General features: G+C 27.6%; 2 protein-coding genes and 1 pseudogene across 2 annotated transcripts in view; all 3 read left to right on the forward strand.

The window, feature by feature from the left end:
* The first annotated feature begins 511 nt into the window (after positions 1-511).
* Positions 512-11,596, forward strand: LOC111614127 (synaptotagmin-17-like). Its single transcript, XM_023355513.1, has 6 exons — positions 512-575; positions 4,129-4,339; positions 4,414-4,702; positions 9,569-9,902; positions 10,677-10,812; positions 11,252-11,596. The coding sequence occupies exons 2-6, from the start codon at positions 4,177-4,179 to the stop codon at positions 11,566-11,568; spliced, it is 1,239 nt and encodes a 412-aa protein (XP_023211281.1). The 5' UTR covers positions 512-575; positions 4,129-4,176; the 3' UTR covers positions 11,569-11,596.
* LOC111614133 lies at positions 6,777-6,955 on the forward strand (annotated as a pseudogene).
* A 3,707-nt stretch (positions 11,597-15,303) lies between the features above and the next one.
* LOC111614128 (synaptotagmin-C-like) overlaps positions 15,304-17,746 on the forward strand; it is a 28,970-nt gene continuing 26,527 nt past the window's right edge. The window contains exon 1 of the mRNA XM_023355514.1: positions 15,304-15,541. Within this exon, the coding sequence (XP_023211282.1) occupies positions 15,400-15,541 (142 nt within the window). The 5' untranslated portion in view covers positions 15,304-15,399. The remainder of the gene's footprint in view (positions 15,542-17,746) is intronic.

Genomic DNA, 17,746 nt, shown 5'->3' on the forward strand with positions numbered 1-17,746 from the left:
CATTTTCTATATAGGGATGTGTATGAATATTGTAAACGTATCAGCTTTTAAAATTTCATTATTAAAAATTAATATATGTATAAGCTATAACATAAAATTATATAATTATATCCATATATTATAGAGTTATAACAATAACAACTGATGCAAACGCTCCTCGTACTCTTGATTAAATCCCTATAGCATCACTTCATCTTCCGCATCACTAAGCATCACTCTAAGAGTTTGAACAATCTTAAATAATCTTCTATCTAAAAAATTACTATAAAAACGTTAAGAAATATTTGGCAAATTAGGATCCATCAAAATATTCGAAATATATTAATAAAAATTTAATATTTCTTTTTTAAATTAAATACACGAAAATATATTGACGAACTAGCTTTAATTATAATTCATATTTTAATAGCATTACATTTATATATTTGAATAGTAACACCTGTATATTTATAATGTCGTTGCAGCTGCTACTCTTCTGCTCATGCGTGCCAAAATTTATCAAACTAATTAATGATAGAAGAGCAGTATGTTCCTTATTTCATTATATAACCCTAGATGAACATTCTCAATATTAAGTAAGTAAAGGCTTTTCTTTCTTATACAGTGATAAATAATACGTTCAAATTCGATTTTTGCATGATAAATTACAAAGATTTTACGTAAAATTTTAAATAAAAATTGTTTTTAAAACTGTATTTTACGTTTAAAAAAACTGTGTTATAGAGAAGACATTAACCTTTTTCTAATTTTACGATAATATAAATTTACTTAAAAGACAGCTGCTGTATAGAGCTATCTTATACTTATATATAAGAACTCATCTTAATTATTATAAATTTTGTTTTTAAACTAGAGAACTTTACATAAATAAATATATTTAAGCAGTAAAAATTATAAAATATTTATATTTATAAGTAATGTATCTGCTATGATAACTACTATATATTTTTTTTCGTATTTTCCTCCCTAAAATTTTAATAAATAATTGTAATAAATTAAAATCTTAATAATTAAATAAATTTTAAATTTTTACATAAATATTTTATTTTTAAATAAAAATTACAGTGAATTTTATAATTATCCATGCTTTAGTTATGGATAAAATGATTAAAAATTGATGCTTTTGGATCAAAAATGGGTTTTTTTTTTGGGAGAGAAAAACAGATATTTATTAAAATTTATGAATAAATATAATAGATTTTTAAGTCAATACAGTATCTAATTTAAACGAAGAAGATAAGATTCATTGATACTTATCTTTATCGTGTGTTTTGCTCTATAGTACCATTTGTTCGATGGTTACAGGAAGGATGAATGTTACTAATACTTTATAGGGTTTTGTCTGTAATTGTGAATTATATATGTTTATGTATATGTTTTCTATTCAGTGGTTTTATCCAATCAGTTACTGGTGAGGCTTAAGTGTGGATATGATGAAAATATATTTAGATACGTAAGCAAAATCGCCATTTAAACCAGTGTAATTTTTGCATAAGATACTTCCTTCTTCATACAAGAAAGCGTGGTTTAATGATAAACATTCATGGATCTCCATATACAAAACTTTTGGTTTATAGAAAATAATGAATTCAAACAACTTAAACATATCGATAATACATTTAATAAATATTTATAGTTGTTTATCCAGCTTTATATACTGTATATAGCTGTAAATCTTTCAGTTATACCGTATATAAGAACCGGTAAATATTCTCCTTTTATTTTTAAACGGGAATCCATCTCAGTAATTTGGCAAACATTGACTTACAAGCATGTGATAGATTCTTTTAACATTCGGCCACAGGTGGAAGGAAGATAATTATTCTATAAGCTTATCATTGCCGTAGAGGTTAGAGTTCAAAGTCAATCTATACCCCCGTAATGTTATCATTGTTACAAATTGGTTCATATTAATCATGATAAATAGTTTCGTCAGCTGAATGAGTCATGGATAAGATTGAGGTTTTCACTCTTTATCTACGCCGTTCGACCTCACTGTGGGTTAGTTTCTGGCACTTGTTCTTAACTAAATTGAGTTCAGATCGGAGGTTCGTAGAAAGCTTTGGTTTTTTTTGCAATCGATAAATGTCAAAATTTCAATTTTTTATTTTTAACTCATTGACCTCTTTGCGTATGTGGATAGATATTTGATGAAACACTCTTAAAATAAACTGGGCAATAAACATTACATTGCAAAATAGTCTACATGTTTGTAGTGATAAAAATGAAAACATACACAGGCATCAACTGATTGCTACATAACACATTTGGTCCTATACTGGACCCTAAGCGCGGGTGCATAAAATAAAAGCAGAAATTTGCGTTTCAGGCTCTTTGACATATTTCAGGACAATCTCGTTTAATGCTCCAGCAGTTTAATGCCATCATATATTTGTCCCATCTCTCTTGATATCGCTCTTCCATGATTTTCAGGTCATAGGAATTCCGAAAGGTAATCTTACGTTTTCCTTTCGATCAATCACACAGCATTTCCTCGCAGTTGTGACACATCCTATGTGGGATCCATTTCTTGTCTTGGTCCCCAATAGTAAGTCGGAAGTACGCTTTATAAGCACGAAAAAAGTTATATTACGCCTTTGTCGAATAAGGGTGAAATATCCACAAATGTAACAGAAGCTGTTTCGGTTGTTTGTACTGTACATGGACGTCTCCTTGTAGCCATGAATGAGTGCTAGTAATTTTTACAGAATATTAAATCCATATTTTTCACAAAGAAATGTTTTTACTATTACCTACTATGGGTTGACAACACTGTGTTCGATGAGAGGAAAGGAAGAAGTATCCTTTGTGTAGATGTACAGTACATTGCTTACTAGGTATATCGTTATTTTAGAAATTGTTTTATTGTACCGTAAACAATTCAGTTCAGTATAAAATGAATGTTCAGAAGAGAAGCAAGATTTGTAATTTCTGTGAAGGAAAGAAATAGGATTTTATTTGTCATGTTGAAAAATAAATGGTGTCGTTAATTTATACCTCATTGTCCTTACAAAAAAGAGATAACCTGGAACGTTAATTACTGTTAAATACATAAATACAACTATGTTTTTCAATATAATTTTATTAGAGAAGATTATTAAGCTTTCATGAAACAAAAATATGGAGTAGATCATCGGTGATTTTGATACGTGAATGTCTATTATTCCCTACTATAAGCAGACCAGGCCTGCAAAAAATGTTATGAGCTATATGACTTTCAGTTTTACTCATTATAATTGAGCTGTCCTCAGTGGAGTTATCAAGTTATCGATATTTGTGAAGGAGGAAAAAAAACATATTCTAGTTTAGATCACTAAGAGATAAGATCTAATGGAATAAGACCGTTCATTTTCAGGTGACAGACGGATGCTTACATCAAAATAACTGGATTGAATTGATCGGATATAGCAATAAAACACAGGACGATATGCCAAGTAGTCCATTCCGACAGGACTTTCTATGGTAATCTGGCCCATATTTAGATGAAAAAATTCAGGAACTCCATTCGGCTAGCTCGTTGGTCATGAATGATCCTGAGACCAAATATCAGTGTTCGATGGTTTCATCCACTTGGTCATTGAAAGGCAAAAAAAATTATGAATTAAATAGAATTTTTCATGATATTTTGTAAGGACCCACCAATACCAAGTGATTCTATACCAATACCAAGATCCCACCGAGTGGTACCACTGAAACCTGGTAGTAGTGATGAGCTCGCCTTACTAACTGGCCGGGCGACGTTTTCAAGATTTTCTTCATGTTTCTTACACCTAAATAGGGTCAATTTTTCATAGGAAGTCCTCCCTTAAGATTGTCCAAGTAGTGCGTTGCCTTATCCATCAATCCATCTACATCTGTAAGGATTCATTAACCCAATCAATTTTGAAATAGGACTTGTCATCTACTTTGGTAGTTAAGTAACGATAGATTGCAGTTTACATTCTATCGGAATATTTAACATTGTTCCATATATTCTAGAAAGGTCTTAAGCTCTATCCATATCAGGTCTCAAACTTTCGGTCTGGACCGGAAGTTATGTAATTTTTTAAATTAAATATGAATAAAAATTGCATTAAAATTTTGAGTATTACAAGTTTATTCATGTTTATTTCATTAAATTTATTTCAGTTTTAATCTATGGAATGAAACGTTTATAACAGAACAATCTAAATAATTATGTTATGCTGCGCTTCCTGCCCAACTACCATTCCAAGAATATTTTTTAATTTTCGACAGTTTTTAAGTAAAAATTTCCATAAATCCGATCTTTCTATTGATGAAGAAGATAAACAAATTTTGCATTTTAAAGTGTGTAAAAGATTATCGACAATACCTTCAGGTAGACATTTCTATCGATATTTTCATCGTAATAATATCGAGATAAGGATAATAATTTCTACTTATACTCAACAGATGGTGACAGTATTGCCTCGTATTATATCGATGAAGATAAAGAAAGACAAATGTCACTCGATTCAACAACAGCTTCGGAAAGGTCATCGACCAGACATCCCGAAATAATTCGTCTTAAATCGACTTCAGACGAAAAATACAATTGTTTAAGGTTGTCTTTATATCAGAATGAAAGTTTAATAGAGCAGCAACTTGAACAAAATATCGAGAATTCTACAGAAGATGTCATAAAAGCTCAGAATTTTGGTTGGTTAGAATTTTCGCTCCAGTATTTGGAAAAAGAGAAAAAGTATGATTTTATTACATATTAACTAATATATTGTTATGTAAATTTAATTTATAATATTAAAAATATAATAATAGTAATTTTAAAGTTTTACAATACATTAAAAGTCCAACTTTCTAAAGTTTAAAAGTATTGGTCTACCAGTAGCTGAGGCACACCAGTGACCAAGCGGTTTCGTTCCCTGAACACTGGGAATTCGGTTGTGCCGTTCGTTCCTCGCCAGGACGGGCTGGCTACGTGGAATTTTCCGGATTTTCTTCACGTTTGTAACACCTAAATAGGGGGGTAACTTTTCATTGGAAGTCCTCGCGGTAGGCATCCCCTTTGACAGATCGCCCACGCCGCATACGAATAATAAATGAGAAGTATTGTATAAATGTTACAGAACTTAAGAATAAAACTTAACTATATTTCGATAAAGTTTCTACATTAAAATTATTTATTAAATTTCACAAATAATCTAAATTACATTTAAATAATTTGTGGAATTCAGAATATTCAGTACCATCTTGAATATAATTTATTACATTTTCCGAACGTAATAATACTCGGAGAGTGTATAATGATATCTAAGGAAGTTATATATTATTAAATGTATCCATAATAACCCAAAAAAATGTATATGATATAAAAGAAAGAATCTTTTAACTTAACTGTCCGATTATCATTAGACGAGAGTGACGCAACAATCGCCTTCTATCTGTTGTTATAGTAACGGAAGGTCTCATATTAAATGGAGGAGGAGTAGGTACAGTAATAAACAACACTTAAAATATAATACAGAAATATTTTATTTACAATAAAAAAAATACACAAAGAAGGAATATAATGTAAAAATTTATAATGTGTATTACCTAAATATAAATATATTTATAGTACCTATTTTATTCTGTGCTTGGTATTTTATAAGTTTTTTTTATTTATTTATATGTAATTATAATAAGAATACAGTAAAACCTGTTTAAAATGGAGCCTTAATATAACGGAAACCTGCCAAATGGAAAAAAATACTTGGTACCGTACGAGTCCGGTTTACACAGGTTTCACTGTAAAACCAATTTCGTAAAAATTAAAAAAAAAACAGTGGTTTGCAATATCATAATATACGTGAACATCCGCAGTAAATTTAATGTTTGTAATTTTTACATATAAATAATACTTTTCATTTAATTATTACCTTATTAAACTAAACAAATATTTTTACTACCTCAATGCTCAATTTTCAGCAATCTATTTTTTGTAGCTTGTATAATATTAATAAATCACTTCCTATCCCAACCTCATTGATTAATGCTTATGCTGACATCAAAATAGCAAACTCATGTCAAATAACTTCACAAGACGATGTAAATAAACTAAACGAATTCTTTAAAATATTAAATTACCTAACCAATATATATATATATATAAAAGTAATATTATTTATTCAAGATAAATGATTTAAATTGAATGTCATGTTATATAACTGGTTTCTTAATGACCATATACTGTTTTCCTTCACCAAAGCACGCAAAATGTAAAAATTAACGAAACAGAAATGTGGATAATTGCAGAAAACTCTAAAACACAACAAACAACGTATTCAATACTAAAAGAATTTTGAAAAATTAGAGAAATGCTTTCTAACTCAGATGACGACAGAAGTTTAGGAAAAGAGTCAAAAAGTGGTAAAATGAACAATTGCGTTTATCCTGTAATTTTCCGGCCAGAGCCTATCTCTCAGGCTAAGATATATTAAATACAGTATTGAAATTTCTTGGTACACATTCACCACACTAGTTTCATCACATGGAAACTACCAATGCCATCTATCGACGATTAGAAAAAAAATCGCACAATCGAGTTTGTAAAATAACAATTAGTACAAATCGATACGCTTTTTTGTAAAATAACAATTAGTACGAATCGATACGCTTTTTTATCAAATAAATGGACGGTATTTACGATTCAAATTTGTTTAATTCCAAACAGATTCATTGTAAAAGAATAATTTTTTGTATTTCAAACGACAACATAACGACACCCGTAACACTAAAGGCACCGAGAAGGGGACACGGAAATTTGGGTATCGAATGTTATCGCTTCTCGGCCTATGGCTAAGATCATTTGTAGTTATCAGCTTAATATCTGATTCGCTTCTACCAGAAGCATCGATATTAAATTGATTTTTGGAAACTGGCGAAAGGTTGGAGCTTGCTCTTCCTTTGTCGCGGGTTGGCTCGGATTTGCACTGTTTCCGTGAACAGCCCACACCCCAATGGGGTGATAACTCAATAAAGATTAGAAATATGTTTGATATGGCCGAAGCCTGAAAATAGGCTTCGGAGATATTAATCGTTTCCTTTTTACCATCTTCTCTGGCCGATGGACCACTGAAATAAAGGCGATTTCACACTAGAACGGATTGCACCGATATCCAATTGTATTGTCATGAATCCGTATTATTACTGTTATCGCGCCAATACCAGTCAGATTTAAAAACTTAAATATTTGCGATAGGGTCAGTGAGTTACAGCGAACTTTGGTTTTATGAAAACGTGCAAAAAATAAAATAAAATATAAAATACACCGTTCAGAAGAATTGGTAAATGAAGTAAGATAATATGCGCAAATTCACGATTCATATTAATCGGGCACATTACAAAGATATTTTTTGAAAATAATAAAACTTACAATTAAGTTCAGGAGTTAGGTATGATTTTTGATTCTAAACTTACCTTCAATTATACTTCACCTGTGGGTTCGCACCTGGGATGGCCAAGTTTACCGGGTTTTCTTCTCGTTTACCCTTAATTATGATTAGTTTCTTGTAGAAAGTCCTCCCGACCTAGCAACCTGCTTATTGCGACCAATTATTTACATATAAATACTATAACGGCTTGTTTCCCTCACACTATATTAGCCTAAGGACTCCATCCCTAATACTCAGAAGTACTTCTTGCCTTGTCTGTCGCCTTAATATAGCATCAAATCTTTCTTTTTAGTTCTGAAAAACTGTGTACATTCTTCTATAATTTTCGTATATTGATTTCCCCCCTCTATTTTAAACATTATAATGGAAAAAGTATGATGGACCAAATAGATATGAGTATAATCATTCAATCCATGGATAGAGCGAAAAATTTATGTGGATGTCTCCAGAGAATAAAAACATCCAGGACGTAGTCCAACGTTCCATTAAAAAGCATAAGTTTATATAAAATATGAACACTCCTTAAATACGCCAGTAGCATGGCATTGCTTCTGTTGAACTTTAACCAACGAGAGCAATTTGTTACTGTTTTACTGTGGGACACGCACGATGATTTATGATGCTGCACAAATGATTTTATAAAAAGTTATTGAAAGATTAGAAGTAGACAAGTTTCACAGATGTGTCTAGATCTCTGAGTACACTAGAGAGCATCACCTCCATGCTTTTAGTCAGATTGAAACAGGAAAGATTGGACGTCAACCATGAAGCAGACGACTAAGAATCACTTTTCAATGTCTTGATGAGCGAACTTTTTTCAAATAAATGCAAATTTTACATAAAATAATTGTAAATTACATGGATTTATACATTTTGCCTACTTATTTTCTTTTAAAAATGTAGTTTGAAAATGCAAGGCACGCTGGCATTCTGCCACCTAACCACTTGTCTTCAATGAAACCCCGCAAAACTTAAATTTTTTAAAATTTTAATTTAATTATATTATTACAAGCGAGCTCTCTAGGGCAATAGAACAATAAAGTTAACAAAAACAATACCCATTTAAATATAAATTCAAAACAGCATTCGATATTTCTTTTATTTGCATCGTCTTGCTGAATTTCTGCCTGTGTGTTACTGATGGATGCGGCTTTCATTTTCAAGACGCTGCATTAATATCCGCGCTACTTTTATGACAATGAAGATATTCTTAGCTTGCTTAGTATTGTATATACAATATATACACTAATTAATAAAATTTTAAAATATTTACGCTTATTAAATACTATTCATATTTAAATAGTATATCGAATTAAATCTATGAATTTTCTTATAAAAAATGAGCCGTAAAGCAAAGAGGCATGAGGTTAAAATTATAAATTATACCCATATAAATTAATTTAGCTATTTGTCAAAAGATGGCGACACGCTGTTATAAAATTTATTTTTTAAATTTCAAGAATAAAAAATGAAATAAGTGATGCGTCGAAAATCCGGAATAATTGGGATTTAGATTCTCAAATATACGCATGTAAATTAGCATTCTAAGTAGTGTAAATTCCAAATACACTACTGTAATTCAAGTTTAGGTGTTCAAGCCAATATTACACAAGGAATGTAGGAATACGTATAAAGATTAAAAATATAATTTACAGAATCACTATATATTTAAACCAATCATAATTTCAAAGTGAATGTTAAAACACCAACATCGAAGTTAGAATTGAAAGAATTTGATCCAGTGGCACGTTAAAAAGGGGAAATTGCCAAGTAAGGTCCCATCAACAACAGGCCTAAACCAATCTTTTATTACAAAATATTTTCCCCAAAAATGTCTGAAATCAATACTGTACGTGGAACCCCCTAATTTAAAGTTGTCTGGGCTCCATGAATTTATAATGTGCCACTAGTTTCCCCTCCGAATTTTCCACGCCTCAATATAATATAAAATTTTTATTTTAACTTATAAAAAATGTAAAATATTTTAATGTATTTTACATATTATACGTTCTTCGTGTTATATTTTAAAATCATTTTTTACTGGATGTAATTGTATTAAAGAATTCTTTTTTTATTTTAAGAAAAAAATTTCTTGACTTTGTAATTGCATCAGACTAAAATATTTAACTATATTTAAGTAATTTATAATATTATAACATATTTATTACTTTACATAGACTCGTCGTTCACGTAGATAAAGCTGTATCGTTGCCACCGAAAGGAACAAAAATATATTATGATACTTTTGTTAAAGTCACGTTTCTTCCCTCAAGAAAGAATGTACGAGTCACTAGAACCATTAAAAGCACACTCAATCCTCATTTTCGAGAGGATGTTTATTTTAATTTATCGAAAGCTAGAAACGTGAATGGGAGGCATTTACAGCTTTCTTTGTACGATTTCGATCGTCAGGGACGACACGATGCCATCGGTCACGTGATTGTACCATTAAAAGAAGAGGAAATGAATGTCCTTACCAATCACAGACTTCCTCTAACTCATAAATCTTTGGTAAGTTTTATCCTTAAAATTTACTTGTGTTTAATGTAACATATATAATGGCTTAAAATATTTCTACAGTAATCAAATGTTCTGCAATTGTTACAGACAGTTTCACACTGGAATCTGTGAAAGTGATTAGATAAAATTTCGCATCTGTCGCTTCTCTGTCGCAGGCGACTTGCAACATATCACTATATAAAAATATAGATATGTCATCGTCCTTTTGTAATTTGAAAATATTTTGGTTTAGAATTTTATGTAAAAATCTACAGTCAACAAGCCTTAAAGCTATTTTTGTCGTCAATGGCGATGTTATCAACGTGACACACAATAAATAGATAACTCGCGGCGCATCCGTCTCTTATTATTTGACTAATGAAGCATATATCATGATGAAAGTAGGCGAAAACCGATAAATTGCATTACGAAATTAATTAGAGCGCTTTTAAAATGACGTTCCCATTTCACTGTTCGAGATAAACAAAACGATGAGCGACAGTTGCGATAGTCATCGATACTTCTATCTTTCTCGCAATCAAAGTATCGCTTACATAAATGAATACAATAAGATTATACATATAATATAAACGGTGATATGAAAAATATACTAAACACTTTACATTAAATTAGAATATTTTTAACTAAATCAGAAATGTCGCGCGATAAGCGACTTCCTAATCGCTAGTCGCGAGTCGCGCGATTCAAATTGAGAAACGTAGCAATAATAAGGATTTGCAAAACATTTCTCCGCATCTTATAATAATTAAATTTTTGTTTTCTCAGCCAGTAGATAATCTCGGTCAACTATTATTATCATTTTCGTATCTGGAATCACACGATCGATTATCCGTAACGGTATTAAGAGGTAGTTCTTTGCGTTTGGATTCAATCTCTTCAAAATTTCCCAATAGACCAATTGGTATGATCATTTTATTTTCTAGTTTTTTTTTTTTAAATTAAGTTATTAATTTTTTTAAATAAATTGTAATTATATTATTATTTTCATTAAAATTCTACAAACATAACCTAGAAAATTGGGGTATTTTATATACTTTATTTACAAATTTTTAAAGTTTAAAGTAATTGAAACATTCGATAAATTTTTATTACTTTTATAACAAATATAGATACGCCTTCTAAATCTTAAGAGAGCAATAAAAGTATATAAAATTCCTCTTAGAAGATTTGTAAAGAGATATAAACTAACATCTCTAATATATTTTCCACTTTCAATGGATCTCGTGTCGTTTACTACTGGAAAAAAATCCTTTTTATTAAATTTAAAATTCCCCCTTTTCCCCTTCTTTATTTATAAACTGTAATATTAGAAAATATTTAATTTAATTTTTATTTTGCAGAGAGTTTTAACAGTTATGTCAAAATCACATTAAGATGTAGTGGAGCCAAGGTTAAAACAGTGAGGACTGCTGTAGTTCATGGTACTAGTGAACCGAGTTATAACCAAGTCTTTCATTTTATAGTTCCTTTATGCTTTATAGAAGAAGCAAGTATAGTAACGACTGTTATGGTAAAAGGTTTTTTAAGACAAGATTCAGTTGTGGGTCGAGTGATAACTGGACCATATATATATGAACAAGATCAGAAATTAACTCAATGGGGATTTATGCTGCAAGGAAAACGAGCTGTCGTCCAATGGAGAACATTATATCTTTAATAGTTACATTTAAAAGTATTGTAAATATATTTAATAAGAAATAATTAAATTGGAAATTTTCTTTCGTTTTTTTAAAAAAAATTACTTGAAAATTACCGTAATAAATTATTCTTTACGAGGTGATAAATTTAGTTATATATATATATAACGTTTGTAAAAATTTATAACCAAAAGTTCAATGTGAAAGACTCATTTTGTGTTGTTATATTTCTATCAATAATGTTAATAAAATGTCCATTATATAAATAAATTAAAGAAAAAAAAAACAGTCTTTTGTGTACTAAAAATAATAATAATAAATTTTCTCTATCGAACTTATATTCTATACGAAGAAACATCCTTACATACAGAATTATCATATAGAATTTCATATCAAGATATAAAATTCCTATATAGAAATCATATCATGTTTCCTATACAAGTTACATATTTATGTTGTATAAGAAATTAAAGACCTACAAGATAAATATGGAAAGAAATTGGAGTATTAAGACACAAGTTATTTCCATCTGCAACAAGAAAAATGTAATAAAATATTTTTTTCCAGTTTCTTTTTTTAGTATTTTATACTTTATTCCATTTTAGAAACGTTTAAAATAAATAATAAAACAACCAACTTTATAAAAATAACTTTATAAAAACTATTTTATTTATTAAAAGATTAAATTTTGTAAATTCTAAATAAATAATTTTAAATTATAAATCAACTAACCAGAGAGAAAAAATTATTTATTATATTTCACCTTAAATATACTTAAAAACAAAAAAATGGCGTAAGGCAAAGAAATCGAACTCGGAAACTACGTCATCGATGGCGTCATAATCGACGATTTTCGAATTCCAAATTCAAAAATCGTCGATTATGACGCCATCAATGACGCAGTTTCTTATCGTTTCTCTCATTCGCCAGTAATTTAATATTAAACTTTTAGCACTGGAGTATAAATGACGTATTGTTTTAATTTAAAAAAAAAATAATTTTTATAATAAAATTTATCTTAAGTTAAATTATAATAAAAATGTACTATTATTAAAAAATATATAAAATAAGTATTAAGTATTCTATAAAAGTAATCTTATAAATGGCGCATTTTATATATTAAAAAAATCATTTAAACACATTAAATTTAAATCTCTTCACCTAGAAGTTAAAATTATTTATTGTATTCCACGTTATATATTTCTATTTTCTAATAATTGTCATATTAAATAAATAAATTTTAAAAATATATCTCTATACCTACATGTAAACAGTTTAATACCAGGTTTGTTTGGTAGAATTTTTATTAAATTTTATTTTACTTTTCTCAACATTTAGTTGATTAAATTATAAAGTAATTTAAAATGCGATAAACACATATAAATTATTCATATAAACGTCTTTAAATATGCTATTTTTTAAATACTAAAAAAAAGTATAAACATTTTAAAAGCTAGTTTAAAAAATAAAGTAAAATATTTTAATTTTAAATTTAAAGATAATATAAAAAAGTTACATACAAGTATAATCCACATTTTACTTAATAAAATAATTGTAAATATTGTATATAACTTATTGAATATTTAATATATACATAAGAATACATAGAAGTGCATAAAGTATTTGAATACACATAATAATCTATTTAACTGAAATCAGTAAACAACATGGCATTCTTGAGATAAAAGGGAATCCTTCGCTCTTGGGTTTCTTTAAGAAATCTTGTGTTTAGGTAGAAAGTTGATGGAGTGGATGACCCAGTGACCTAAATTCGATCTCGTCCTATGACTTTTACACTAGAATATGACATTTTATCACAAAGTTTATAACTGGGAATAAATGTCAAGATGTGGAATATTTATTTTTTCATTAAGTTACATTAATTATTTTTTATTACTTTATATAAGAAATAAACTAAATATTCTCGTATATTCTTCCGGCAACTATGTAGCCAATCAATGCCCACTTTTTAATTAAGCTAAAACTTTAAAAGTTTCATTAATATACGGATCCTAAAATTAGTTAACCGTTAATTCCGTTAACCGACTTTTGGGTCATCAAACTTACTACTGTATTTTATAACTTATCGTCATTTATAATAAATGGATCGAAGTATTGATTTAATATAAGAAAATTATTGCTTTAATTAGCAAGAAATAATAAAAAAAAACAATGAGAATACTTTGAGTTAATGATATCTAAATGCAAATTACTTAGCGCTATTTATTGATTAATATCGCATGTACACACGTAAATAATTTATTATTTCTTATTATTTATACATGATTATTTTTCTATCTATATTGAATTAATTATAAGTAATTATAACTCTTACTGTAAATATTATTTGAATACAACAAATTTTTTTTATTGTTTTTAAATAAATTTATTATTTTAAAATAATATATATTAGTGTAGAAACAGAATATTCTCGGATTTAAAACAAATATTTTCTTGTTAACTTAGTAAAAAATTGTCAATAATTAAAATCTTATAAAAAAAAAAAATTCAAATTTAAATTAATTTTGACGTCACGTTTTCGAGGTTTTATTTCCGTTAGGTGGCGTTTATTCGTTATTAACGTTGTTTTTTTTCTACAGTCGAATTAATAATGTTTAAACAAAGTTTTTCTTAAAGTAAAAATTATTTTAATATTTTCTTTTTAAAGATATAAAAAAATAAGCAAAAACGCATTTACTCAATTGGTGTAAATTTTGACTATGACGTCACGTACTTAGATTAAACGGTGTTGATTTTCGTGTCGGATCGTTAATTCAAATATGTTGACATTAACGAACTTGTCCGAAATAAATTTTGTAAATATTAAATTTAAGAAATTTAATTTACTTTAAAATGTAAATATTTTATCTTTCAAAGAATATTTTATTTTTATTATTCAAACTTTATTTATTATTATTATTTTTCTTTTTAGATTATTTATTTAAAATATTGAAATAAAAGCTTCAAAAATAAAGAATATTCTTTGAAATTTTGATGAATTATTGAAAATTATTTTCGTGTTTCAAAAAGAATATTTAAATACTTGAGCAATGCGACGACGTTGCGCTACGTCGCAACTTTGCGTCGCGTCGCTTACATAAGCGACGCGACTCAAAAAACGCATCTTAATAAATATAAAATAATGCTTAACTTTTACAAAAATTTATTAAGAAATGAAACAAAATTTCTTTTAAAAATCAAAATAAAAGAAAAAGTTAAAGCAACGAATTCATTTAAAATTAATATCTTATCAATATTCAAAAAGAATTAAATTATAAACAAACATTTTAAATTCAGAAAAATCCCATCAGAAACAAAAAAAAATAATTTTTTACATATTTATTCAAAAAATATTTTGTATTTTATTAATTATTTATAAATAAATAATTAAATAAACAAATAAATACTACACTTAACAATGGCACGTGAGCGTTACAGTATTCACCTCAATAAAAAAATAATAAATTTTAATGTAAAATATCACTTTTAAACTTCATTTCACTCACATTTTCATTAAAAATTTATATAAATTGATAACTAAATTTTACAGCTTATAACAATCGCGTGCTCATTGTATAATGATGATAATTATAATATAGATAAATATTTGAATTTAAAACATTTAAAAATTAAATAATTTAACTGCCGTGTTTAATATATATATATATATATAAAGAGAGTTAATCACACTATTCATCAATAGATGTCGACACGTAGCAAATGACATTTTGCAAACGCGCTTGCGTCTATCTTCCTATGGATCGAACATCAGACTCGCTTAACGAAACAAATATCACTTCCAGCGACATCTTTCCAACATTCAGCGGATACTATTTACCTGAGAGGTGAAGATGGACGAAAGGGATTGGGTTGCTGAAAGCTTATACAAGAGTTGGAGCTTGCATCCTATCACTACACCCGCTTACCCCGCTAATCCACAAGCTCGTGTCTTTGTACCCGAACCCGAACCTACAGAAAAATCGCCTATATACAGTAAGTATAGTTTATTCTCTAATTAAAAAAAAAACCATAATAAATTCACGGTAAAATCTTAAAGTGTAGTTTAACGTGGAGAAATTTCAACATTAACACAAATGTATATAATTGCTCTTCATCAGTTTTAATTAATTAACTACAATAACCGTTAGATGTTAATGGAATTATAATGCTGTTAATAATTTGCAAACATTATATACGCCAAGTAAAAATTAATTTCAACTCTTTCATTCTTAATAAGTGATGTATAGGAGTGCATTTATAACTAGGCGCGTATTAAATATTGTATTCTATATAAAACTCTCTCTAATAATTATAAAAAAATAATAAAATAAATTGTATATTGAGATTTTTATTGATTTTATATGCCGAATTATTTAGAAATTGTACTCTTTTTTTTCTTCTTTTTGTATGTTTTACTATTTAAAAAATTTAATTTTTAGCCATTTTAAATTATTTAAATTTTTAAAAATAAGATTAGAAATTAAAATGTTAAAATATAAATATTTAATACTTAAATTTTTATATNTTTATCAATTTTCATCTCTAGTTCATGTGTCACGTGGATATTGACATTTCGAATCGTTTTGAAATTAGCTTTTAACTATTTGCGTGGGTAAAACTTCTATAACGAATAGCAGAAAGATCACATCAGAATAAATAAATGAATATTTCTTTCAAACTTATTATGAATAAACGGAAGTTCTTCCACGAAAGGGATTAAAATATAGATATAAAGGTATTTATATTTGTCAAGGATACGTAATTGTTTACTATTATAGAAGAATAAATTGCAGTTAAAATTGTAGAAATTTTTACCATTAATCTTTATCATTTGTAGAAATTTATATCATTAAGTCTTCATCATGAATCTTCATCAATCGTAGAAATTTTTAACATAAAATTTTCATTGAATCTTCATCAATTGTAGAAATTTTTATTATAAATCTCGAAATTTTAAATAATTTTATCGTCAATTTTTATTATGAATCTTTATCAATTGCAGAAACTTTAGAAATATTTAAGAAAATTCGAATTTTTTATACATATATAAAACTATTTTTTGATCAGATTAAAGTGTAACTTTTAGAAGAAGTAAGAAATTTGTGTCAAACAGATTTATGGTATCCTATCTATATTGGTTCTTCGATCGTGATGCTCATTGTGACATTCCAAATGTCGAACACCCAAAGGGATCGATCTAATTTTCGAAAATTTCGATCTATTCTCTCTCCCTCTTCCTCTTCTTCTCTGCCATTCGTTATTTTTAAAATAAAGATCTAAAGAGCCGCTAGCGTTATTGATAATGTAGTGCTTTTCTTTTTTTTCCCCTAAATGTATTCTCTCATTTTTTAAGAAAAATGAACTTTAATCAATTCTCCAAGTTATATTGTGTATGAGCCATTTTAATTGAATTCTAACTCAGTTTATTGTAAAGATGATGGTTAAACAGCTTGTTTTCCTGTATACTTTTATGCGTTAAAACATTTTATAAGTAATATAACGTAATTTATATTAATCTCGAATTTTCAGTCAAGTATTTATAAAATAATGACAAAAAAAATGTAAAAAATATAAATAAAATTTAAACAATAAATTTTTACCAAGTTAAACTAGTATTTAAATATTTATAAATAAAAAATAATAATAATAATTTTACTGTATAATAACATTCTAACAATTGAATAAAATGACCTAAATTTATGATCTTTCGCAATCAGATTAGAAATAAAATCCGATTAAAACTTAAAGAAAAGGAGGAGAGTTGTTTGTTTGTCTGTAGTTAAGCCATGGATAATAAGAATTGGATGAGTTTCTAAAGATTAGATCCGGATAATTCATTAAAATATTTGGTTGTTGTTTTGTTATTCTATGTGATATTTAATAAGATCACTAATTAGACCGATTTTAAACTAAAATTCTATTAAAAAAACTAAATAATTTCAAGTATTTTAAAATATTCAAACAGAATAGTGGCAAATAATGTATAGTTTTATATATAAAATTGCTAAATTAAACAGTGAAAAAATATTTCATTTTATTACGATAATTTATATAGATTAAGGATTATTAATTATAATATTTATATATTTATTATTATTATTTTTAAACAATTCCGAATGAGTTACTAAATAGAAGACAATTTTGAAAAATCGTATAACAGACTTCATTAATTCTGTAAACATAAGTGGTTCTCTGTTG

Source organism: Centruroides sculpturatus, unplaced genomic scaffold, assembly GCF_000671375.1.
Source record: "Centruroides sculpturatus isolate CEXI.00-Female unplaced genomic scaffold, Cexi_2.0 scaffold2054, whole genome shotgun sequence".
Lineage (NCBI taxonomy): Eukaryota > Metazoa > Arthropoda > Arachnida > Scorpiones > Buthidae > Centruroides > Centruroides sculpturatus.

Coding starts and splice junctions, on each gene's coding strand:
- LOC111614127 (XM_023355513.1), top strand. CDS start 4,177: ATGTTATGCTGCGCTTCCTGCCCAACTACCATTCCAAGAATATTTTTT. Junction 4,340..4,413: donor ATTATCGACAATACCTTCAG/GTAGACATTTCT, acceptor TATACTCAACAG/ATGGTGACAGTATTGCCTCG. Junction 10,813..11,251: donor ATTTCCCAATAGACCAATTG/GTATGATCATTT, acceptor TTTATTTTGCAG/AGAGTTTTAACAGTTATGTC.